The sequence below is a fragment of the Chelonia mydas genome, chromosome 18 (genome assembly GCF_015237465.2).
Source record: "Chelonia mydas isolate rCheMyd1 chromosome 18, rCheMyd1.pri.v2, whole genome shotgun sequence".
NCBI lineage: Eukaryota > Metazoa > Chordata > Testudines > Cheloniidae > Chelonia > Chelonia mydas.
In genome coordinates, this window is record NC_051258.2 from 22,623,275 (window position 1) to 22,649,310 (window position 26,036).

At 43.7% G+C, this 26,036-nt stretch overlaps 1 protein-coding gene across 2 annotated transcripts in view; it reads left to right on the forward strand.

Moving 5' to 3' along the window:
• CAMTA1 (calmodulin binding transcription activator 1) overlaps positions 1-26,036 on the forward strand; it is a 913,014-nt gene that overhangs the window by 511,555 nt on the left and 375,423 nt on the right. For both annotated transcript variants that reach the window (XM_043531564.1, XM_043531565.1), the window contains exon 5: positions 24,375-24,446. In XM_043531564.1, coding sequence (XP_043387499.1) covers positions 24,375-24,446 — 72 coding nt within the window. The remainder of the gene's footprint in view (positions 1-24,374; positions 24,447-26,036) is intronic.

The following is a 26,036-nucleotide window of genomic DNA, read 5'->3' on the forward strand; positions in this document are numbered from 1 at the left end:
AGTTTTTGCAAATTGTCAGGAGTTTAACCAATCTTTGAGCTAGATTAAGTTGCTTGCACAGAAGGCATTGAAAAAATGATAGCTCTACACAATCCTGTTGCATCTGATGAAGTGGGTTTTAGCCCACGAAAGCTTATGCTCAAATAAATTTGTTAGTCTCTAAGGTGCCACAAGTACTCCTAGTTCTTTCTGCTGATACAGACTAACACGGCTACCACTCTGAAACCCAACACAATCCTGTGTTACTGCAAAGAATTTAGCATAGGAGCTTAAGGGTGAGACCTGGATTTTGCATATTCAGACTACTGAATTTCTGCTCCACCAGCAGTCTGTTTCTGGCATGATATGGAGAGACTGCTGGCTTGTTCAGAGAATGAAGAGACAGTGCCAGCTTTAACCTCGAACACTTCCCAGCTGTTAGCACACAGATTCATTGAATCTTCTTCTTTGGTTTCTTTTCCTCAGCAGATATTAGGAGGATAAACCCCAAGTCCTTTCACCACCCTCCAGATGGGGAGAGCTACAGAAAATTAGTCTGTTCTGACAACCCTTTGGCCAGCAAACTGTAGCAGTCACAAGGAGGCAGTCTCTTAGCTAGCTGGGTCATCAGCACAGAGAGGAATCTCCTGAGGTGACAGAAGTTTCAGGACAAAATCTTACATTTCTTGCACACCCCAAATTGCCAGCTAAGTCCATGAGAAATTTGGGTAGGCAAGAGAAATAATATCAGTCCCTTTTATTTGTAGTTATATTGGTGCCTTTGTAGGGTATTGGATAGTCTCCTTAGGCTCAGGTAGCTGATGGTTTAAGGATTAACTCCTTAGAACCTTTGTAAACATTCATTAGTTTATTCTCATTACATCCTTTGTGTCTCCTCACTGCTCTGCACTCTTCTGGCTTGTTTGCCTGACCTCCACCCTTAACTCAACCCTTTTTGAGAGAGGACACCTCTGCTGGAGGCCTTTGTGTAAGCGTTCATGCACACTTCGAGCTGGAGGTGTGATTTCCAGCTTGGGTGCATGTATATCTGCTAACTTTGATAATGTAGCATTGCAAAGCAGAGGGATGGGATGGCCACCCTGAGTACAATCCCACCTGGGACCCTGGGTACTTACTCAGGTGTCTACCGTGTCCCACCGCTGGTGCCAGGGTGGCTACACTTCACTTTTTAATGCACTAGCTCAATCAAATCTAGCACGTGTGCCTCTACCCAAGGTGGAAATAACACGTTCAGCTCAATGTGCAGGTATAGCCTGGGGTCTCTGAGTGGGCCGAGGGCTCCAGACAGCCTTCACCACCTCTCCTTACAGAGGCTGTGCTCTCTGGGGGGCTCTGTGAGCAATTACCCAAGCAGCTGCCTAAGACTTGCATTAAAAACAAGATTTACTGAAAATAGAGAGAAAGTGGTTGTAAAATAAAAGAAGCAATTTGGGTAACGCATCTAAATTTAAACTTCTCATAAGCTAGAGAAAGCCCTCTCAGCTTATTTACAGGATAATAAAAGGAAATGTTACATTTGACTCACTGTTGTCAAAGATCTGCTGTCAGTAACCCATCTCCCTCCTCTGTCTTCCCAGAATACACACTCTGAGAACCTGGTTCTCGAGTCCCAGGTCCAGATCCAGTGCTTCGATATGCCTGACATATGAGAATAGCCATATTGGGTCAGACCAATGGTCCATCTAGCCCAGTGTCCTGTCTTCCAACAGTGGCCAATGCCAGATGTTTCAAAGGGAATGAACAGAACAGGAAATCATCAAGTGATCTATCCCATGTTGCCCATTCCTGTACCCGGGTGTTCGCTCACTCGTTCTGGTATATCATCATACCAGACAGCCCCTTTCACCATAGTTCTTTGTAGATAGATCCACAACAGGTGTTTGTAAACATTTTGTATCCTCAGGGTGATTGTCATCTGGAGGAAGGTCTTTAGAAATGCTAATTAACTTCCTTAACTTCCTTTCCAAGCAGACAGTTTCTGGCCTGCCGGTGGTCCATTGAGCGTATCTGTCTGCATTTAGAAATGGAGCTTATGGACTCTCATAACTCATTCTTAACATCATTCTATTCCATATTAATTATCTTCCTCTTGTGTGTCGTCTCAATTACTTGAGATTTGCAGCCATGGTAGCCCATTCGGTACTATGCTCTATTAATCTCTTTGTGGATGTATAGTCCCTTTTGATCCACCCAAAATACCACAACATCCATCCAAGATCATCTTTTTCTACTTTGTGTTCTCCTGCCATTATCTTTTCCTTTCAGCACCCACAAACATGCATCACCCACTGAACACAGCAGGCCATGCAGGGCACCAGTTGGTGCTGAAGGCCAGTCAGGTGGCATAGCAGTTGAAGAATACTAGGTCAGGTAATCGTGGAATAATTTGGGGGCTAATACGGCACAAGGGCCCCAAGAATCAAATGGAGCCTGTTTTTACAGATTAGAACCCTAACTTTTAGCTAAAGGCTTAACCCACAGGGCAGCAGGGATTTTAACTCATTGACAAATACAGACCCTCAGTCACAATGATCATCTCAGTTTTACAGAGGGGAGGAGGAAAGTATGGGTGGATCATGGATTAGCACAGGGTCACACGGACACTCAGTGGTGGAACTGAGGACTAATGCTCGAGAGCACCCAGCTCCTGGTCGTGTGCTTAGTCCACTCGACCAAACTATTCCCTGTTTGTGACAAGCTTTTTCCCTTTCTCCCTCCCTGTTTGTATGGGGACCGAGGTGGAGCTCCTCCCTCTGCTTTTACACCCTTTGGGATGAGATGGGATCAGCTTCAGCACCGTGAGGGGAGAGGACAAGGATGGTGGCTGAGCGAGGGCTACACAGAGACCCTGGACTTTCTTCAGTCATAGAAACACTGACCTTTTCCGACTCGGGATGGGGTAGTCTGTTGCATTGTTCACCCAGTGCGGTGCACGGCCTGTTGCCCAAAATGCTTTTGTGGTTTGTGTGACGTTCTCCCCCCTCACATACACACATCCTATTGTGCCTCCTTTTTGCCAGTTCCTTGGGAGAATGAATTTTTGTCTGTGATGTAACTTGTGACGAGGTGAGACGTGCATGCCAAGTGGTGACCATTCTGGGCAGGAGGTGTCCCTGCTGAGCTGGTGTAGCTCTTGGGGAGTAGGAATCAGTCCCCTTTTCCCTTGGTGCATCAGGCTGCAAGGGGAAGCAGAATGCTTTCCTTGTCTTTACTGGAGACAAAGAAGCATTTTTCCAACTCCGAACACAGAAAGAGGCAACTGAGAGGATTCCACTTAGCATTTCCCTTTAAAGACAAATTGCTGCCCATTCTTGCGTTGAATTCTCATCCGGAAGGCGACAAACTTCACATTTTCATATTTGTATCTGTTTTCAGAACAGAAATCAATAAACTGTTGAAGTGGCTTTTCCCTTCAGGTGGTTCAGAAATGTGGCTCCTGTCCTTCTAGAGATTTTGTAAACTTAAAAGAAAATAATGAAAAAAATGTTCCTCTCTGTCCAGCCCATTAATTCTGCATGCTCAGGACAGAATTAACCTTGGCAAGCCTTCTAGAGGAGAGAGTAATTCTAACCTTAAAAATCTGCTGATTAAAGCTGGTTTCAGGAATTCGATTTCACTTAATGCCTTGGCTGGGATCCCAGCCCAGCATTAACATAGCCACAGACACACAGGCTTTGGCGTTTTTTACCTTTCCAATAAAAAAAAAAGCTAATGAAACTCCTTTTGCATGTTTTAAGCAAGAATTCATTTTAAGGACTCCTTTAACTAAGTGGATTGAGTGTGTCATGGTTACCTAGCTCCTAAGGACAGCAGGGGATGTAATGTTGGCCTCCACATAGCTAATTATATATAGAAATGGTGGTGAATTTACACCACTGATCTCATTCTAGGCAGACACATGGCAAGCTGGTATGGGGAACAGGAGATTGTGGGAGCTTGGCAAAGAAAGCATCAGATTCCCTATGAGGGAATAGAGAGAGGTCAGAAAAGGTTAGTTTGCACAGGTGCGATGGTATGGCTGCTGTTGCATAGCTGGTTGGTGTGAAGAGATGCACTGCTTGCTGTACGGGCCTTGTGGTTAATTAGCTTGGGTTCAGCAGATTGGTTTTTACAGGTAAATAAGCACAGGCCTCCCAGAAGAGGGAGCCATTCAAGGAAGTAATTTTGAAAATAGCTATTCCCTGCACCCCTCTTATAGCCCACTGCAGCTCATCCAATCCTAGCCGACTTGTCTGTGCTGCCCACTCTTCTCTGGCTCATGTCCCAGGATCAGTATTCGTGTTCCAACATCTAGTCTGACATTCATCTGGAACACAGAGCCTTGGCTGCACAGCACTCGGAGAGAGGGCCACAATGTGTCCAAGGAGGATTCCAGGCAGCAAAAGGAGGGAGTGGAAATTCCCCCCCCCACACACACACACACTCTCACACTCTTTTAGATAGAAACAAAGGACAAACATTAAGTAAACCTTCTTCCTGCCCTTGTTCCCAAGGGCACTTGCCACACAAGTTTAACTAGGCATCTGTGTTTAACCACATTGATTTTTAATGTAAAATGCTTGAGAGACCAGCATTAATATGTTCTTAGGCTGGGTCCAGTACTGGTCTCTTGCTTTGCTTGCTGGCTGGAATGGAAACTGAGTGTAGCTGGCTTAACTTTATGGGCACCAGATTGTCAGAAAAGCATTGACATATTCTGTGCAGTAATAACTGAGGCTGGGAATCCAGGGTTCTCCCATCTGGATAGCGTCTGAACGCTGGGGAAATATGTGCTCCATGAAAGAACACAAAATAACATCCTGCCGCTTAGGAGCCAAGCACAAATATCACTGGGCCTCCTTTAGCCATAGGGCTAAAATGCAGCCATGTGCAAAAGCAGCAAAGAGCAAAGGCTTCTGATCTCCTCCCAACTCCACTCCTTTCCTGGAATTCCTCCCAGTCACTGCTTTCCAGTGTTCTGTGGCATTAATTCCCCTCTTCTGGGCCTGCCCTTCTATCCTGCATACCCCTACAGAGAGGGCAGGCCCCTGTGGCGCTTCCCCCTTTCCTTGGTATAGAAAGCCCGTTGCATTCTGTTTTTAGCAAATGCTCCATTCCCCAAACCCCTGTTAGCAAAACTCTTCCATAAAGTTGCAGTAAGTGGAACACAGAGCATGCAGTCTGTGAAAGTGTCCTTCTCTGTCTGATTGGCCTCTGGGACAGGGACAGCACTAGGCGAGGCTGGAGTTTGCAGTTCTGTTGCTGTGACCCATTCTTTTAAATAAGGATTGGGTTGGGTTCATTGTTGCCCTTAAGGAAGACTGTCAAAGATCATAATTAAATCTCTCTGTCATTTGTATGTATGATCTGTCCTCCTGCAATCACTTTGCTTTCTGGCTTTACTAACAAGCCTCAACCCTGACTGGTAGGACCCAGTATGGATGAGGTAACGAGGAGTTTAGACTTCATCACCCATTCATGGCTCATGCAGTCCTTGGAGTCTGTGCTGAGACTGGCGTAGGGGAGGGGGAAGTTAGTGACAGTGAGGTTGGTCTTTTTGTGCTGTGGCTGCCTGTGCTCTAAGAACTGGTCTGGGGCCAACAGCACATTTAACGGATCTTATTGAGCACCCGTCCGATGGGAGCAGCTTTGAGTTACTACATCTTGGCCAGTAAACGGTAGTGAAAGGCAAAGTCTTTCACAAAATTGTAATTTTATTTTAATGAGTTCACAAGGAATTTATGAAACTCTGGAGTGAAAACGAGGTGAAACAGGGTAAGATTCACTAATGAAACCATCATGTTGGCTTCCCAAAGGTGCTTACTGCAGCCTGGAATCAGCTTAGAGAGGGACGTTTCCAGTCCTTTGCAAATATTATTCATCTTCGTACAAAGAGCAATTTTACCATGCGGTTGTGGAAGGAATCCTGTGCTCTTTGGGTGCCTTTGCAGTGCCCTGGTAATCGTTGCCTGATCTCGCTGCATGGCAGCATGCCCAGAACAACAAACTGTGTGAGAAATGGGCAGGGGATTTCAGAAATACTACAGATGCATAATCCTGTTACAAATGCAACGATATCAAAAGCCACTAATCATGTTAGGATTCAAACAGCATAAGCATGATGGCATTAGTCCCTGTCCCAGTTGGGGGACACTGCTATAGTCTCCATTTGCCACAAGGTGCCTGGTACTTGCAGCAGCTATCACATTTAATGGGGAGCAAGCTGCCTCTCGTGTGGAGTGACATACACAATTTTCTGCTCTGGCCTCAGTCGCTGGTGATTATTTAATTTAAACCTGCCTGTTCTGAGTGTACAGTCTTCTGCAATCCCTGCATGGAGTCCACATGTCTCTCTGGCACAGGAGGGCTGGGTGTAGCTCTCTCTTGAGCCTGTACAGGGGTTAGCTCAAGGAGGTCATTTTATCGCCTCTGTACACTGCCCCTGTTGTTGTAGGAAGTGAGGCCCCTATTTTGTTCAGTAAGAACCCCGGTAGAGAAAGACACTGACAGTTGCAGTCCACTGCGTTGTGCCCTCCCTGTAGGAGGCCCGGACATCCCAGAGAGACCTAAAGAAGCTGATACAGACTAACATGGCTACCACTCTGAAACCTAAAGAAGCTGCGTTATCCTGACTGGGGTCTGTCTCTGGTAGATTGGGGTTAGGGTGTGGCTGAATCTAAAGCAGACTTCTCAACTGGCAAATGGGCAGAATGTCTTCCATCCCCACACTAGTGTTTTCCTGTACGTTTCCAGTTCTTTTCCTGAAATGGGTTCCCTTGGACTGGGGTAACAGCAACTGCTGGGAGATAGGGAGGGAGAAAGTAACATTTGAAAGGACTCAGCTGCACGAAAAAGGGTTAAGGAAAAGATATTTCTCACCTTCTGGGGTTTCCTGTCCCAGTCTCACATTGCAATAGCATCATCTCTCTTGAGTCAAGTGAACTCCTGGTCTCTGGTTTATGACTAGAACGACTGTGATGTGTCTTCTGACAGCGCCCACAATTTGCTAGGCACTGTCTACACATGGACACAAAGGCAGATGGTACGTATATCTTTAATATTAAGATCTGTATGAGCACACACATAAGTTCAGTTGGTTCCTAGTGAGGCCGAGCATAGGCTCAGGGCTAAATCAGAATAAAAACTGCATTGGTAGAAACCTAGTTGAAACAATGAAGACACGGCACAACCTTGCTTTTGTAGGGGTGTCACATCCCTGCTTCTCCCATTCCCAGGCCACAAGAGAAGAAATGCATGCCTAGTCCTACTGGGACATATCTGAAATTGGCGTAATCAAGTGCCATTGCACCTTCAGGATGATGATGGACTAGATTTCTCTATAGTTGACTTGGCTCCAGCAGCAAAGCTGACCCCTCTGGCGTCCTTGAAATTTGTCCTCAGCAGCAGCGTTATATCACACAGCCAGCCAGGTCTGTGACTAACAGTGGGGTTTTATTATATCTGTTTTTTTTGTTTGTTTTCACTACTGTTGCTCATCCCTTGTCAGCTGCAAACCACACTACAACCTCTGGAATTATTTATGATAATTTACCTGTGCCCTATCCTGCAAGGCAGCTGTACATATGCTTCAAGTTAAACAAGATGTTAATAAAGTGTTCGTCACTGGTGCGGACTTTCAAAAGAGTTCAGAGTCAAAACCCAACATCTGGAACTTTTTAAAAATCTGGCCTAGTTGTCAGTGATACAGTACTTAAAAATCTAGCTTTGAACACTATTGAAAATTTGGCTTCCTGTCAATTATAATCCAGGTTAGTGGTGGCTGCAGTTAGTCTTATCATGTACAGAAAATAAGTAAATTTTCCTTTTTGCATGAGTGGTTGGTGTCCTCCTGAAGTGAATTGTCCAGTCCAATTCTCTGTAAACACTTGTCATTGTCTCCTTTCCTGGAAGTCTCAGCAGAGAGGCCAAGGATGGACTGAGCAGGGGGAATGAACAGACTTAATGGTACTATTACTTCCATCGTGATGGGGACTTAAGACATGGAGAAGACCCAGAGCAGAACATACAACAAAAGGCATACAACAAATATGCCAATACCTTCACCAACCTCCTTGCTGGACAAGTGGTGGTTCTTTGTGGTGGTTTTTTAATATCCCTTAAAGTTGGGATGCGTGAGAAGCTGCCCCAAAGAATAGTCTGCACGTGTTCCTGGGGATTGAAGAAGCGGAAATGACTGTGTGAATAATAAACTCCTCTTCAGGGAGTGCAGTATTTCTGTGCAATCACATGAGTCAAGCTACTTTGTTAGTGTTGGTAAAACAGAAAGCAGCAAAGAAAAGGCTGATTAAAATATTAACTATGGTAAGCGAGGGACTTTCAGGCCTCCTTATATAAGGAAATATGCTGTCTGTGCACTGTTTTTCAGTTTTAAAAAGTCCCAGTTGGGCAGAGTTCTCACTTGCACCTTGTAAGTAGGTTAGAGATTGGTGCCAAGGAATATTTTCCCTTTGACAAGATGCAAACTTCTTAGGCATTTGGTCCTGGAGGAAGGAACTTTTCATTTAGGAGTTGAAGGAACTGTCCCCCTCAGAGCTGGCAGTAGATACACTGTTCTTAGGCGCACCCTTCACCTACTGTTTTATTATTAAATTATATTAATTACATTAGTGCCTAAAGCCCAACCAAGAACAGGGCCCCGTTGTGCTAGGTGATGCAGACATAGAGGGGCCGTCTGTCCTTGCCTGAAGAGTGTCCAGTCTCAATAGACCAGACAGACACAAGGTGGGACGGGCTGGAACACACTAGCAGGGACCTACATAATGGCAGCAAACAGCATGTCAGTGTCAGGATTTATTGGTTTGTTTCTTTTGGTGGGGGGTGGGTACTTCGGAGGGGATCAGCTACATGGAAAGAACAGGGAAGGGAGGGGCAGGGTTGAGGGGGACGGGGTAGGGAAGGGGAGAGTAAGGGTGCAAGTGTGGAGTGATGCTGAGGTGAAGAGACCAGGGGGAGCGGGCTTGGAGCAAACGGCCAATCAGCACAGAGCAGAGAAAGTCCAGTCAAACTGTAGGAAGGTCTCAGAATACCCAGTGGCCCCTGCTCTGGCTGGTTCTGGTCCTACCCGCTGGGGCTCTGGCTGGCAGCTCTCTACAGTTCTCCCCCAGGGCTACATGGTGGGGTACCACCAGAGATGGGTGGTGAGGTCTTCCCTACACAGTTCTGGGTCCAAGCAGGTGCGGGGAGGAGGGTGACCCTGGCTAGGCCCCAATTTACCACTTCCCCAGCTTCCCTCCAGTGCAGACCCTGCTTGGGCTACTTCTAGTCATACTCAGTCTCCTCCTCGTTGTTGTATCTCTTTGCAACGCACATGGGCTATCAGTTCCCAGAACTTTTACCACAGAAGGAGTTAGAATACTCTGACCTGCTAGACACAGCATTCTAATTAACAGTGACCACTCCTACCCTTCATTTCTGTGCAGAATTTTTATATTTCAGGAATTATGAACAGGAAAAAAGTTCATTGCCATTAAGTAGCCCTTGTAACTTTCAGATAATATTAATTAAAAGAGGAGTTCTCATATTTTCAACTATTCGTAACTTTTCCAATAAAAGAAAATCCTTTGGTCTGAAATTCCACCTGCTTTGTCTCAGCCTATCAGCGCATTGTAATTTCAGCTGTTGCTGTGCAATGTTGTCCTTTTGTGACCTATCATTTGCCATCCTGGAAATCAGTAAAAAACCAATGCAAGGGTCCCTGGTTTTATAAAACTCTGCTATTAGCTTTAAATGATTTCAGTATTATTTAAATTGTTTTTAAAATTATATTCAGTCTAGAATTTGCTGTTGTCCAGAAAACAAAAACGTGTAAGGCAACATACAGATGAGGACAGAATCCCCTTTCCTCCTTTGTGTCCATGCAACGCTTGTCTTTCAGGCAGAAGCCTTGTTTAAGGGGGGAAAATTTCTCTGATATTCACATTTACAATTTTACATGAAGGGCAGATAGGTTAGTCACTCGTTCAATGTTTTCTTCACCCTTTTTGTCATATTATTTATTGGGCACCCTCAAAGTCTCTCAGGTCAGTGCTAGATCATTCAAGAAACAGTTACTAAAAGACTCTAAAGTGCCACCTTCTGTTCAGATGTATGCAAAGAGAGCCAGGATTTCATGAAAAATGACTGAAAATCCAATTTTTCAGCTTTGTTTCAGTAAATAGGGAGACACTTCCATTTCCTTATCTTTAATTCGCTGTGATACACTACTCATAATCAATTTGTTTAGTGTTAAAGTGGCTGTCATGAAAATAACTAAAAGTTATTGCTTCCACTGGATTGAAACTAACTTGGGACATCCACTCACACAGGGTCCGGAAGCTAAAAGTGGAGAAAGCACACGCAACACCATTCTGATTTATAAATCGACATTACCTTCAAGGGGCAGATCTAAAATGTAGCCCTTCGAAAACTCCAAAGCAAGAAGATAGGGATAAAGTGTGGGATTGACCACAAGTTAAAAAGTGGAAATCCACGCAGTATTAACAGTGAATGCCCTTCTGCCCTCCTAATTACCCAGCAGAGTTTGTATAGTTTCCTTGTGATGTTTCTTTACTTCTAGCACCAGGGAGTGATACCAATAATTCTTAGACCATATGATTTGTGACACAGGACAGCTGTTTTACAGTGGACACAAATGTCATCCATGAATAGTTCAGTGCTTATCTAGAGGATAGTTCATCTTTGTTGAATTGGTTCTGCATTTGCTTTGGTATTTTTATTAGCATTACATTTTCTCATACTGTTTCCTGATCCTGGAAATTCTTGGGTTTTGTGTTATGCCATTTAAAGGAGTCCGAAATTCTATAGGGAATTTCAGTAATCATTCATACTGATCCATGTGCTTCTTCATGTATCTTTCATATAGTAAATACCAAGCTACTCCTTCAAAGCCATTATCCTGTCAACATACAGTGAAGAGCTTGAGAACTGGCCCCTTTTCCCTTAAGCACCCAATGCTTCTCTCTCTCTTTGCAAGAGAGCAGCCAAGGAGGGCACATCTGACTCAGGAGTCACGGGAAACTAATATATTTTCTAATACCCCACCCATTGCTAGGAGATCTGAACACTGGTGCTGTCTACTCTGGGGAGCCTGGGGTTATAGCATCCCTTCACAAAAGCCTCATGAAAGCTCCTTTGCAGGAGAGTGTAGAGATCAAGCAGGGAGAGGGCAGAGCTGGGCTGATAACTGTCGTCTGGATTTTCCCAACACTCTCCTCCCCCCAAAACAATTTGGTGGACTAACCCAAGCAAGCTGCTTGCAGGCATTGCCTCAAGCAGATCTGCAGTTACTGCTGGTTGAGGGCACTGCATGCCGGGGCTCTTGCATGCAAATCTGGACCATGATGGAAGAATTCCAAGGAAACCACACAACTTTCCACGTACACACACCCTGTCTGGGAATAGAGGTTGCCAATTAAAAATGCCTTTCATTGTTTTATTTTCTCAGCTTGTTCTGGACTAAAATTCATGACATGTCTGATTCCCACTGTAAATCCAAATTTACCATGTTATCATCTTTTTAGCTATTATTTCATTTTATGGTCGTTAATTTATTAACCTTGGAAATCCCCAAAAAACAATAAAGCTTAAGATATCCTGGCTTTTGTATTTATATCTTAAACATGATTTTTATGCTTTTTTATCTGAAAATTCATTTAATGTTTATTGCAGTCTTCACTCATGTTGTCTTTATTCTAGCAATTGGATTTATTAAGATTTGTTTCTTCTGCTGCAGCCCTTTCTCCTGCAGCTGTGTTAATTCTGAAACACAACGATATGATGTCACTGAGAAAGAGAGCTTCCCTACTGCCTGCACCACCCCATATCTCTGAGGGGCAGGAAGGCCTGTAAGCCACAGGAGCGAATTCACTTCCAAGTTAGAATAGCCAGGTTGACAACTGCATCTCGAGATTGGGTCTCATGTCACACCCTTTGTGAGAGAATCAGTTGCATGTGTTATGTATTTTGTAAGGCACCTTCACATATATTTTTCTATAAAACATTTGAACTTTCTTAACACTCTGCTCAGCTTTTGATAAAGCAGGTTTATTGGGTGTGAGATACTTGTGCATCTTTAATTATGCAGACCAAGAGGTAATGGCACACCTAAAACCTCACACAGAGAGCTCTGGGAATGGGGCACTCTTCATATCCGCAAGCTAAACAAAACGCATGCTAAAGGAGTCCCTGTAGTCACCGCATCTTTTTTTCTGTGCTGATTTGTGTGCTCTAATCACAAAGAGTGACTGTGGTAGCACAGCAAATCAGTGGAACTATACTGATTTACACCAGGTGAGGAGCTGGCCCTCTGTGACCCACTGCTCAGTATTTTGGGATTCTCTAATGAGGAGTCAGATGTTGGAATTTCTCTCTCTCTAAGCAATACTTTGTAGATATCTTTGTAGATACCTTTCATCTAAGGATCTCAAAATGCTTTACAAATGTTAATGAATGTCACCTCATAACACCTAGGTGACGGTAGGTGTTTCAACTGCTGAATAACCCATCATGCTTCTAGCAGCACCTAGGTGTTCCTTGAAGAGCTCCATTTCAGGTAGTGACCCAACCCTGCTTGTGAGATCTAGTGCGATCACAGCACAGCGACAACTTTGCTGCACACAATAGACACACACAGCATGAGTATTACCTTAAATGCCTCAAGTGGGTTTTTCGGAGCTTCTCGCTTTTTCTTATAACAAATTGCAAATTGTTTTAGATTATAGCAATGAATCACACGAGGAATTTGCAAAATAATTGTCCGGTTAAGGAGATTCAGCTGCAGAACAGTAAGCCTGAACACTGCCAGACTGTGCTCTCTTAACCTGGGAACTCATGCTATCTAAGCATCTTAGAGCCCACTTAGAAGGAAATACTGTGGTTCAGGAAATTTCTAATATAAGTCATAAGCAATTTCATTTTTAGTTATAGGGATGTATTTTCTTCAGCCAGTTTCAGTGCTGTTTTTGGAACAATTTAAGATTATTAAATATAACCTAAATTCTGGTGCGTTGATCAATGAATGGACTAATATTCAGAATCACTCTGATCACTGAGCACCTAAGGCTAAATCAGACTGGAATCCATTTAGTTAAAATTAATTTTAAAGCTATTCACTACTTAATGAATTCTATGGCCTCATCTTTTGGTGGAGGAATGGGATTTTAATTGGTTTGTCTAATCTCAGGTTAATATTAACCAATTTTTTTGACTAAGCAGGTACCACGTGATCATTTAAGTCCTCTGTCTGTGATGAAGGCAGTGACAGAACAAAGGCTGGCTTTCCGTATGTGGAATTGCTCTTTGACCTTTGCTACTAACCTAATGCCACAGAAAAATAAATGCCACCTGTGATACTTCAGCTTAAATGTAGAGGTTTTTCTTTTGTGAAGTCTCTTTCTGTTTAAATTCTTCATTTGGCTTCAGCTACATGAAAATAGAAGCTAAACCCATAAATATATCCAGCCTTTGCATTTCTGCAAAACACAACAGAAGGGGGAATAAGCGATGAATCCATTGTGGAGGTCTCACTTCTGACCTTGTGATCAGGGACAAGGCATTTCAACCACTAGTTCGGGATCTGAGTGCAGGGTCGTAATCTCTCTGGCCAGAATTGGAGCCACAGTGCCTTACTCTATAGCAGTTTGTAAAAGAAGAAACATGGTGCTCCGTGTGTTAGCTTTCCCAAATATTCCACCAGTATCCACCTAATGAAAGTTAAGAAACTTCCCATATAGGGCATCTAGAGACTGTACCATGTTTAAGGAGCAATTCTTCTAAGTTACCTGATGCTGACAGCGCAGTTTAGATATTGTGATAATTGGCAACTTAGAAATACCTGAGATAATGTGTCTAGTGGGAGGCAAAGTAGTCTTATTCACCACTTACTTGGTATCTACTATTCACTGAGTCCACACACATGGATTTATCCCTAGAAAAAGACCTGCCACTGATATATTGCAATAATGAAGCATTTGACTCTTTAAGATGAAGCATTACTACAAAGCAGATCCTGAGCATTACAAAGAGCAGCTCTATCCCAAATGGGAAGTGGAGGAAAGGGTGCCCTCCTTACATAAGAGCAAATTGTTTTGTGCACTGTGCTACTGCATTACGTGTTCCTTGTTATGAGATAGGAATGGAGTTTGGGGCCAGCAGGTATCTAGGGGCACATCAGGCCTGGTGCCAGCCCATCCGCAGGTAAGCAAAGTCTGGGCCAAGTTATCATGTTTGGTCATGTCAGGTCTGGGCCAGGTTAGTATCAGTAGCATGCAGGGCCTGGGCTCAGTTAGCAGACACTCAGGGCCAAGTTAGTGCTAGTGGGTGTGTGGCCTTGGGCCTAGTTCACATCAGCAATGTTTGGAGCCTGTGCCTGGTTGTGTTGATAAGCACTTGGCAACCGTTTACCATTGGCAGGTACACAAGGCCTAAGCCAGGTTAGTGTCAGTGGTGCTTGGCCTGGCTGGAATTCATGGGGCCGGGACCGGAATAATGTCAGCAAGTGGGGTGAGGGGGTGTCACTTAGTTAATAGTAGGGAGCGGATGCTCGTTCCCAGTAGCAGGGCCTGTGTCTGGTCAGTATCAGCTGGCACACAAGGCTCGGCCTAGGTATGGAGGTGGGCCTCAATCAGTGTTGGTGGGCACTCAGAGTATGTGAACACTGTAATTAAAAACCTGCAGCTGGCCTTTGTCAGCTGACGAACTTATGGGGGTTGGGCTGCGGGGCTGTTTAATTGTGGTGCAGACATTTGAACTTGGGCAGGAGCCTGGGCTCTGGGACCCCATGAGTGGGAAGGGTCCCAGAGCTCAGGCTCCAGCCTGAGCCCAAACGTCTGCACCACAATTAAACAGCCCCATAGGCCGAGCCCCCGGGCCCAAATCAGCTGACACAGGCCAGCCACAGGTGTTTAATTGCAGTGTAGGCTTATCCTTAGAGCCCACTTAGCACTGATCAGCATCCTTGTGTCAGTGGGCACGTGGGGCCTGGATTTGGGGCACATAAAGTTATCACAGCACTATAAGGGGTCTGAATAAATTGTTTGCATTGCCATTGTAGAGTTATACCAATTCCTAATTCTGGTATATCCTATAAAGGCTTCTCAAGAGGTATTGATTGTTAAATGATTGCATGGAAACTTTTTGAAACACCTCAATTTCTGAGTCAGCATAATGATCCCTTAAAAACCTTTTAATACAACATGAGCCTGCAATGCAGCCCAGAATCTCTGTTGGAGATTATCCTAAATAAACAGTATCTGTTTCTCTCCCATTCTGAATGGTGGGATTAAAATACTAAAACATTTAGCTTTTCTTTGGATTATTTTCTTTGGGTTGGGTTAGGTTTGTTTTTGGGGGGATTTGTCCATTTCTCATTTTTTGTCAAATTTACCCTTGACATATTTGAAAACCTTGTTAATCTTTAGCATTTGTATTTTTAAAATAACTATCTGGTGGAAGCTAGCAGCCCATAAAATCCTTTTTAATTCGAGTCGACCTTGTGAGTGATTATTTTGCACAGGAGAAACAACCTCCAGCCTCTTAATACATTCACTGATAAGCATGCATTTTTAATACACACCTGAATCTGGCTTTTCCTTCACACTAATCTTGTTATGGGGCATGCTAATGATGCCAAGCCTGGCAATCTTATTGTTTGCGAAGTATTTTCTCAGTTTGTGAAGGTGCCTGCAATGCTGAAGGATTATAAATCAAGATTTGTGAAACCTTTTGTATTGGGATAAAATGTTCACTCTTCCTGTATTAGAGAGATTATGCAAAGAGAGAATGTGTCACGGTGCAGGGTTCTATCCAGGTTTTATTGCCATGTAGATTGGAGAACCGGCATTACTCAGGCATAATAGAGTACTGAGTAAATTATTCAGGTCACCCAAACATGTGCTGATAAAACCTGGATTCCACCCCTCTCTGTAACATTAGTAGTTATGCCATGATATCCATATCTGGGAGAAAAAGGTATTAAAGACCATTTGAACAAGATCTAACGATAGGATTTTGTAATACTCATTTGCTTGTGTCTTAGATAATATATGTTTAAAATATTGCTGAGTTTTACCATATTAAGGGACAGTTTTACAGATGGAAGGAAATTTTATAATCAAGAAAAACAAATATAACCTGAAATTTTTCTTTAATAGAAAATAGCTGAGCAACTTCCATGCTGCAGCCCTCTTTTTTAAAGTACACTAACCCAATAACAACCCCTTCTCCCAGCTCAGGGACCACTTAGCCCCCACTTTTCACAAAGCAGACCCCTGAGAATGGGGCCACTTGAAAGCCCTACATCTCCAATGCTCTGGGGCACCTACTTGGACTGTACCCATAGTGCTTGCTATATTTCTGTTGGAGCTGAGTAAAATCCCAGTGGAACTGAATCTAAACCACAGGAAGAGTATTTATCTTCTTAAAACCAAAGAACATAATTCAGTGTGAACAGAATTCCCATTTGGTCCAGTCTTGCTTTCCAGATTCCCCTGAACTAAGTTCAGGAATGGAAATACCAAAGGAAATGTTTGAGAGAGGCACTGCTTCTGTAATGAATCTGCTCAAGCAGGGAACTACCATACCCATCAATGCTCTGACCACGCATTTATGATCCTCGAGGGTAGACATGAAGGCACATCCCCTTGCCCAACCCAAATAACAGGGAGTGAGCAGAAACTCTGTGGGAAGACCTTGACCCAGGAACTAATCTGGCACTTGGTGAAGCAGTGGTGGCATGGGAAGCCAGGGGCACCAGGGAAGGTGGATGCACAGGGGAAGCACCAGGAAACTCTATTCTATTTTATTCTATTCTGTATCAGTTTATATACCACAGTATCTGAGCATCTTCCAGTAGTGCAGTAAGCAGCATGACTACACACTTGTCACATGTTGTTTTTCCTCATCTTCTCCCCAGAAGGAGAAGTCTGTGCATTGGAATGTCTTGTTTAGGTATGGTTTGATGATGATGTCATTATTAAATAAACTATACCTGTTGCTATGTGTTTAGAGAAGGCAAGGTTAAAGAAACGTGCTTTGCACTTGGAGCAGAAAGGAGTGTGATTTGTGATGGCCCTGAGTTCCTGAGGGGGTTCATTCTGCAGTCTTGGACTGCACCTGGAGAAGGTTCTGTCTCCCACACAGATGAGCTTTACAGTCTTTGTCCTTGACCTGCCAACAGTCTTTTAGGTATCTTGGGCCCAGGCCATGGAGTGCTTTGAAGTTAAGGACTGAGACCTTGAATTTCATTCGCAATTCAATGGGAAGTCAGTGTAGAGTGGAGGTCTGATGTGCTCACAGTACTTTGTGTTACTGAGGAGACGCACTGCAGGGTCATACTAGTTGGAGTTTCTTAAGCACTGCAGGCTTCATGCGCAGGTATATCACATTTCTATAGTCCAGCTGAAAAGTGATGAAGGCATGAATATCTGATACCAGGTCTTCATCCACCAGGATGGGGTGGAGTGTCCTAGCCAACCAGAGATGGTAGAAAGTATTACTCATGGCCATTGTGATGTGAAAGCTCAGTGTCAATGAAGAATCCAAGAGTACTCCTAGCGTACCGACTGAATTGACCAATTGTGGTGTAACCCTTCAACCAAAGGAGACTGCACTGTGGTTGAAAACGTCTCAGAATATTTTCCTTCGCCCATCAGCATCACTTCTGTTTTGCTCAGGTTCAGTGTACAGAGCAGACTGCAGCAGAATCTACGTAACTGCATGTGAACCGAGTGTCACTGCTGGAGATTGCTGCCAGTTTCAAGCCTTTGCGGGACCTGTGGAGAATCATCAGAGACTGGGCAGGGAGCCACTGTGGAGTGGTCCCTATCGGACAAACCACTAGCTGATCCTGGACTGGAAACCTCCAACTTCCCATTTGCTTTTAATAGAAGACTGGAGTAGAGAGGGCATCCCAAGCAGTAGGCCTGTAGAGCCCTACCCCTCAACTGGACTGCTCCCCAGGGCCCAAACAAGAAATGTTATTTTTCACCCTGAGTTGTAACTGTTTAAGTTACTAATCCTAGGATATTTGAACCTTCCCCTTTCTTGCCAGCCATAGTAAAATACCATTTTACTTTAGCCATGTGTCTGAGTGGTTAGTGGGACCCACCAGGGCTCATGCCTAGATTCTGGCCTATCATCTGAAGCACCTTCAGTGCGTGCCTTTGAGTTGCAGTATACCTGGCGCTGTATTAGTGCCTTCGAGGTTTGGTGTACCACAGTGCTAAGCAGCTATAATAATTACATGGGTGGTAGTGTAATTTGCCCAGCTGGTGAATTTGGCCAGCAGGGTTTAGGGGTAAGGTGCCATAGTGACAAGGTGTCAGAGGACTGCTTCGTGGTCAGAAATTAACAACCCTGTTGACTGACGTCTTATTCTTGAGCCCTGAGAGTGGAAATAGGGCAATGCAAGCAGAGAGCTATGGCAGCCCATCTTCATGCCTGAAGCATAGAGAGGGGGTGGCCAAGGCTGTGCCAGCTGGATCAGCCATTTTGAATGAGCTGCCCGATTAGATGTCTGGAATGAGGCCACCAAGCTAGATTTTTGGCTTGCTGCTGCAAGGCAAAGCCCAGGAGATGTTTGAAGGATGGACACATGATTCCCAAGGCAAATACACCTCTGTCAAGGTTGCCCTGCAACACTCTGTGGATCAAACCACAGATGCAGAGTGGAACTGAGCAGCCTTCAATGGCTGGACACAATAAAAAGGAGACTCTCTCAGCAATTTTGGCTGTTTGCCGATACCTCGCCACTTCCCAGACTGTGAAGACTAAATGCAGGATTTACTGGCCCATATGGCTGGGAGACAGATCTGGGTAGCACTTTAGAAGGAGAAACCTGAAGAGCTAGAAGAGGCTATTAGGGTTGCTGCAGAGCTAGAATGAGCCATAAAAGCAGCAGCAAACGGGGACCCAGGTGCCTGGCACTGACCTGGAAGTTACTGCTGCTACAAGAAAACATGGGAATCAGACTTCTGAGAACTGACGGAGGGCATGAGAGTGATGCAATGTGTTCTTAACCAGCTGAAAGCAGAAAGGGAACCCTGAAAAAACTGGTGGAGAAGACAGGGACATAGGAAGCAACTAACTGTGACTGACAGACAACTTCTGGTAGAAATGCCCACAGCAGGGTAGCTCCTGGAGGCGGCGGGTGGGGGGGCCCAAGGCCAAGGCCAGGCCCCTGTCTGCAGATCAGTAAGCCCAAAATGAGAGACTCTACCGGCCAATAAGTTTGGGCCCAAACACTACATCATGGGCAAGATCAGTGGACATACATGTATAATTCTGGTAGACTCTGGGGCACAGGCTTCCATTGCGCATTCACGATTGTGGGAATCAGTCACCAAGGCAGACTGGGGTGGTCCAGATTGCAAACCAAATTCAGCTCAAAATCATGAGAATATGGCAGGTGCTGGGGTGCGGGAGCCACTGGGTGGAGCCGTCTACCATCACTAGAACTTCAGGGGTGAAGGAGCCTGAAAGAGGAGGAAGAGGCAACCATTAGAAAAGGAATTAAAAATAAACCCTGTAAAGAAGCCCATAACTTATTCCGTTTTGATATTTATTTCACCATTATAGAGATAATGCAAATGTTCAGCAGGTGAATTTGCTTTATCTTAGTCCTTCAGTTTGTCATCCAAGTGTTGCTAATAGTTACATGAGAGTGCACATTTTAAAATATTTATAACATATAGTTTCTAATAGTTTTAATATTTAAAATGTTTTGGCACTAAAGGGAGCCAAGTTTGTTTGCCAAAGCGGGTAAAAGAACCCAAAGTGTAGTAACCAAAATCCAGACGTCTGCAGCATTTGTGCTCTCTCCTCAGTCATTCTTTGTAATCTTGGTGCAAAATCCCTCCCTTTAAACATAGCCAGTCTATACATATGTATGTAGCTATTATTCATACCTTGACATCTGAACTGTAGCTGGAAGGCAGAAGCCAGTGCTAGTTCTGTTGTATAGATCATCTGTCACTGAATACTACATCTCTTCTTCTGCCACCTGGCATGCACTCACATCAGTTCCTTCTGAGGATTTGAGTGCTTTGTTTTCTCTAACATGACATTGCACAGGGCAGAAATCCTATTGTTCATTAATTGTTGAAAAACTAGGTCTAGGATTCATATAGAACAAAGCTATATGCTGGAAGGTCTCATGTTGCCATTGTAGTTAAAGATACGTATTTACATTTTAATAAAAAGTATGAAAATAATTAGGAAACTAGAATAAATTACCATGACTTAGGTACCCCCAACCCGAGATGTTAGAATCACTGACCATTATTTCATGGCTTCATGGCAGATCCATGGCGCTCTCACTTTATGGTAGCATGGGAGGAGCACAGTTCTATGGGTTAATATGTTTTCTTTTAAATTTTAGTGAGCCAGTATGGATTCTTCTAAATTAATCCCGTTTCAGTTCTTCATCTCAACAAAGGATATAAACCAGGATTCATTTGCAAATGAAGAGAGATCCCATTCAAGCTCATTATCTCCTTATATCAAATGAATCAACAGACTGAGCTGGGGACTCTTCTACTCATTGGAGAGTGGGGCACACTTTGGGCCCAATCCTACAAGTTGCTGAGTACCCCTCCACTCCCATGACGCCACAGAAGGCACTCCGCAACTGCAGGAGCAAGGCCATGGTTAGCCTGCTACGCTAATCCTACAGAAATTCTAGTTCTCATTTTGTGTGTCCCGTTAAAGGGCCTTGGGTTAGATGTATTAAAGAGAGCACTGTAAAGCACTTGGTCTCTTCTTGAGGTTCATAAAAACCTTCCCATTTTCACTAAGGGGATCCATGTATTGGCATTAGGCAGAATGAGCTGTATGGTCTTAATGAACAGACTTGCATTTTCTCTTCATGTGTTAGTGAGATGGGCTAAGCGTCAGGGAAGCTGGAGCTTAGAGACAGGGCAGAGAACGTTCAACAGTATTTTTCAGTTCAAGAAGATCTGATATTCTCTAACACTGCTGATTTACTCCCTTTTGGTTGGTATATTTATTTCAGACTGAAATAAGATCCTGCTTGTCTTTTGTATGCAATTTCAGCACCATCCTCCTGCAAAACACAGCACCACAGAGGTGACTTGGAATATCTGTTGTAAAGAGGAAACTCTTCCTTGCCCTGTCATTGCATTAAAGGGAAGCTGACAGGTTTTTATTCTCCTATCTTAAAGTTTCTTCTCATTTGATGGGAAATGTTCGCTGGACTCTAAATATCTCATTGTTGGATTACTCCATCTCTGAGTAAATAAAAAGAACAGCTCCAGGGTTAGTATCCCCTACGAAAACAATGTGGTGTGCTCCTCAGCTGGTTCAGCACCATTAAGTAACCAGCAGATGCTATTTTTAGAGCTGTGCTGCCAGTACTGATGGTGCTCCTGCCCAGATGTAGATGCTTTGATAAGACAGGGTGTTATGCAGATTGGAAATATTGTCTAGTGCTTAGAGCTCCTGCCTTGCAGTCAGGACTCCTGGGTTCCATTCCTGGCTCTGCCCCTAATTCACTGTGACACCTTGGACAAGTCATTTAATGTCTAAGAAAATGACCATTGTTGGCAACCGTTACCTCAGAACCAGTACTGTACACCACTGAATTGCCTGTGGAGAAGGAAGAAAATTGTTTCCAGCACTTCTACAGAAAATGATGAGGATCAGCCAGGTTTCAGTCTCACTTCTGAGAGTAGTGGTGGAAACCATTTTTTCTCCTTTTATACTAGCAGTAAAAGTGTTTTCATTACCTGTGTGAGCGGGCTATTGCTGAGAAGAGTTTCTCACTGTAAAGTGGGCTAACCTCAATGGGTCTCGGTTCCTTATATAATGGGGACTATTAGCCCTCAGATATGAGAGTTCATTAGTTAACATTTATACAGCACTTGGAAGAAGTAAAGTGGTATATAAAGGCTAAGTATTATTCTAGTCAACACAATCTGTAGAATAAAATGCAAAAATTAAAAATTAGTTTAAAAAAATCCACGGCCAGGAGAAATTGGATTGTTTCCCCCACACACACACACACCTTTAATTGTAGAAATACTGATACTGCTGAGAGGCACATGACCGACCATTCAAGGGAAAATAGCTCATGAAAGCTACAAGCAGGTTGGTCAGTGTTTTGCAATCTACTATTTAAGGGAAAATGTCAGAACAAGAATCTTCTTCAGTCGGAGGAAGTGTAATATCATACTCCCTCTCTCCATTAAAAGCCAGAAAAGAATATTGCTTTCTTAATAAATACATTTTGGACAGGAATTGTACAGGGATCTTTGAAATTAGTTCGGCTTTGGTTGGTTAGTTGGTTTGTACTGGCTTTAGCTCACAGTTGACAGCAATGTTAAAAGTTCTAGCATATTGGAAATCTGACTTTCTTGCAGCCAAAATCCCTTAGCCTCATTGATTCCCGTTCCCATACAAGTAGGGTTCAAATCAGCTTCATTAACAAAATGTCATTTTGGCATTTTATGTGCAAAATAATGTATTGTGTAATTTTTAAAGCCAAATCCACTGAATTTTTTCCATGGGATATGTTATGAAGGAGTGTTTTAAAAAAAAAAATCTTGAAACAGAAGATGGAAAAATACACATCAAACCAGCTTCTTTGTTGTATGCCTGGAGTCAGGGTAATACAGTGCAGTGTTGTTTGCTTTGACCTTATCTAGATGACTGAGCTTTGAGTAAATACAGTAGCTTATCACTTAAGTGATTATTAGGAGAATCTATGTAGCTTAATAAGTGATTTTGAAGGCAGTGGCTCCGGCTTTGTGACGCTGATTTAGGAAATCAAGTCATTTGGTTTCCATAACGTATCCGGTAAAGTGCGTGCATCTCTGAGGGATTTCTGTGTAGTGGAAGCCAAAGGAAATGGTCATGTAACATTTTATTTATTTATTTATTTATTGCTTCACTCAACCCTCCCTAGTGCTTTGGGTGCAGGAACAATGTTCAACATAAGGAACCCTCTCAAGTACACGTAACCAAACCCTCTCTTCACCCCAATCTCCACCTGCCAGCCCTATCCAGACCCCGCATGGAGAAGCAGGTCTTGCAAAATGACCTGATGGTTAACAAATGTGGACATTGGAAAGCCAATGAAGGCAGGAATTGAGCTCTGGCACCAAGGATCCTCACCTCACCAATGCTGAAATCCTGACCCAACTGAAGTCAATAGGATTTTACCATTGACTTCAGTGGGGCCAGGATGTCTCCCAAGGACACCCTTCTTCTAGCTCCCTCCTGATTCACCTCGGGGGCCTGTGACACGAGGCTTAACTAAGCAAGCCTTTAGATGGGTCCTGGGGGCCATTGTGAATTTAAATGGCATGTTTTGGCCAGCTTATAGATTCCTGAGCAATGGAATTTAGAACTGGAAATGAGAGCTGACCCAGAGCCCCAGTGGCTGGGTATTAGTGAGGAGAGCTTGGTGAGGTTTGCATAGGGTTTTTACTTTGCTCTGTCAGTTGTAACAGAACGATACCATGCCTGCCCTGGCCTAGTTTCAAATTCCCATTTACTGTCAGGACTGACTGGAATTCTTTTAAGAATCGGTCGTTCTCTATATTTTGGGTGAATCCAGCTCTTATGAAGATGAGGCATGAATAACTTTTCTGTGAGTCAGTCAGTGCAGGCGGGTGTAGCACAACCCTGAAATCATAGAATACCAGGGTTGGAAGGGACCTCAGGAGATCATCTAGTCCAACCCCCTCTGCTCAAAGCAGGACCAATCCCCAGTTTTTGCCCCAGATCCCTAAATGGCCCCCTCAAGGATTGAACTCGCAACCCTGGGTTTAGCAGGCCAATGCTCAAACCACAGAGCTATCCCTCCCCGCCTGTTACAGAGCACTTTGCACCAGCAGGTCGCTTTCGCATCACCCCCATTTTACAGAGGGGGAAACTGAGACACAGACAGGGGAAGTGACTTGCCCAAGGTTACCCAAGGGGCCAGTGGTAGAACCAGAAATAGAGCCCACGTCTCCTGAATCCCAGTCCAGTGCTCTATCCGCTCTGCCACACTGCCTCCCTAGTTGCCATCTCATGTTGATTGTTTCTACTTGAAATAATCTGAGAATTCTGTGCCACAGGTTCTCAAAGTGTAAAGCAGCTAGGGGTGTAAAAATCTAGTTTATTAATGCTTTAAACTTGTGTAAATGTTTATGAAGTACTATTCTAAAGTGTGGGTGTAATTTGGTCTGGTATTCTGTTTTACCAGCAAGATCTATTCAGGGCATTGATTTTAGTAAATACCAACATAACACAGCATATAATGTACTGTAGATACCAGGCCAGTCCCTGGAGCAGGCTTACCTTTCTTCTAACCTTAGGTTACTGTCTGAACAGTGATTTCCTTCAGTAACGCTGTATCTCCTTTTTCTCGCTAGTGCCTATACGGTTGTTATGTCCATTCGTCCATCATCCCCACTTTCCACAGAAGGTGCTACTGGCTTCTTCAGGTAAGGTGACATGAGATTTCTCTTTTACTGTGGTTTGTTCTATAGAGATTTTGTATGACTCTGGCTTTCATTGCCTCTGGAAAGTGATCTATAACTTTCTCTGCTTTTTCTCTGAAAGTGATGTGGATGTCTTAAAATAATAAGTATCTATTCAGAGCTGTGAGATGATTTTTTTCTCTCGATAACTGTTCAGCAACATAAAAATGATAACAGTTTAAACATGCCCTACACAGAGAGACAGCTAATGAGAATGAGATTTCTTAGTGTTTCCTGAAATGAGATGATGTTTTAGACATGAAGTTATTCACAGGCAGTGAGGAGCAAAGAACGCTGACTGCAACATGAATATGGGATGTCACAGGAGCGAAAGAAACCCTATGTTGATGATTAGGTTTTTGTTTGAAAATCTTTCAGTGCAGAGTATGTGGCAAAACATAGTCAAGGAAAGTGGGGTTCAACCTCTGTCCTAGAACTCCTGTACAGTTTTCAAATATTTCTTCTTACTGGTGTATGCTTAGTAAAGCCCCTTGGAAGTTTCAGACTGAATTCTCATCACATTCCTACAATGTGCAGATATTACTTTGCTGTTAGAGGGTTTTTTAGAACAGTTGGTCTGTGCATGCTGGTTATTTATGGTAGGCTTGCACATGAGTGCTGGATTGTGATAGTCAAGGATTGCTGGCCTTTTTATCCTGGTTAGTTATTGTTGGGTTGTTCAGAAGTGCGAGATGGCACTAATTAATTTTCTTCTTCTTTTTTGTGTGGTGTGTTGTGTCTTTCATCAAGTCAGTATAAAGTTAGACAGAGAGGCATGATGCATAGTCATTGCTTGGCATAACCAATCTGAATCACTGCAAACTGCATTGAACTGGGGTTTGGTATTCAAAGGTTATTAGCCCAGCTGCAGAATTTTTCATTATTGTTGTTATGATGTATAAACACATGCCTTTTAGCAGCTCATTTGATCAGTGCGTGGAAGAAGATCTCAAGCAGCCTTGTAGCAGATTCTCTTCCTCTCATCCAGTTTTCCCTCCCACAGTTTGCACATAATCTCTGTACTTTTATAATGGTTTCATTCAGACCTTTGAACTTTATTTTCCCCCTTTAAATTCTCTGACTATGAATGATAAGTCAATCGAGTGTGGTAACAGCATATGATGGAAAATAGCATTGCAGCCCAAGCCAGCATTCCACCTGTGTCAGGCTGCAACCTAGTGTGCCCCGGCTAGATCCATGCTACAGGGAAGAGCTACTGAACACTAGTGTGGTTATGGTGCATCAGCTCAATGACAGATAACACATAGTGCAGCATTTTCTATAACTCACAAGGTTTTTGCCTCCTGTAGCTGGAAGGAACATCAAAGAAGCCAGTGTTACTGTTGCTTAGCTGAAAGGATAGTACTTCTGCTTTGAGATCCACAGACCGTTCGTTCATGTCCTTTCAGGGACAGATACTCTCTCACACAGTGCCCTTTAAATATATGTCCAGTGGATACAGTAGGATACAGCTGGCACTTGGAAGGAAGGGGAGAAGCCTTTTGTAGGTACGGCTAAAGGAGCCATTTAAAGGTCACTGTTCAGTGCACTGGT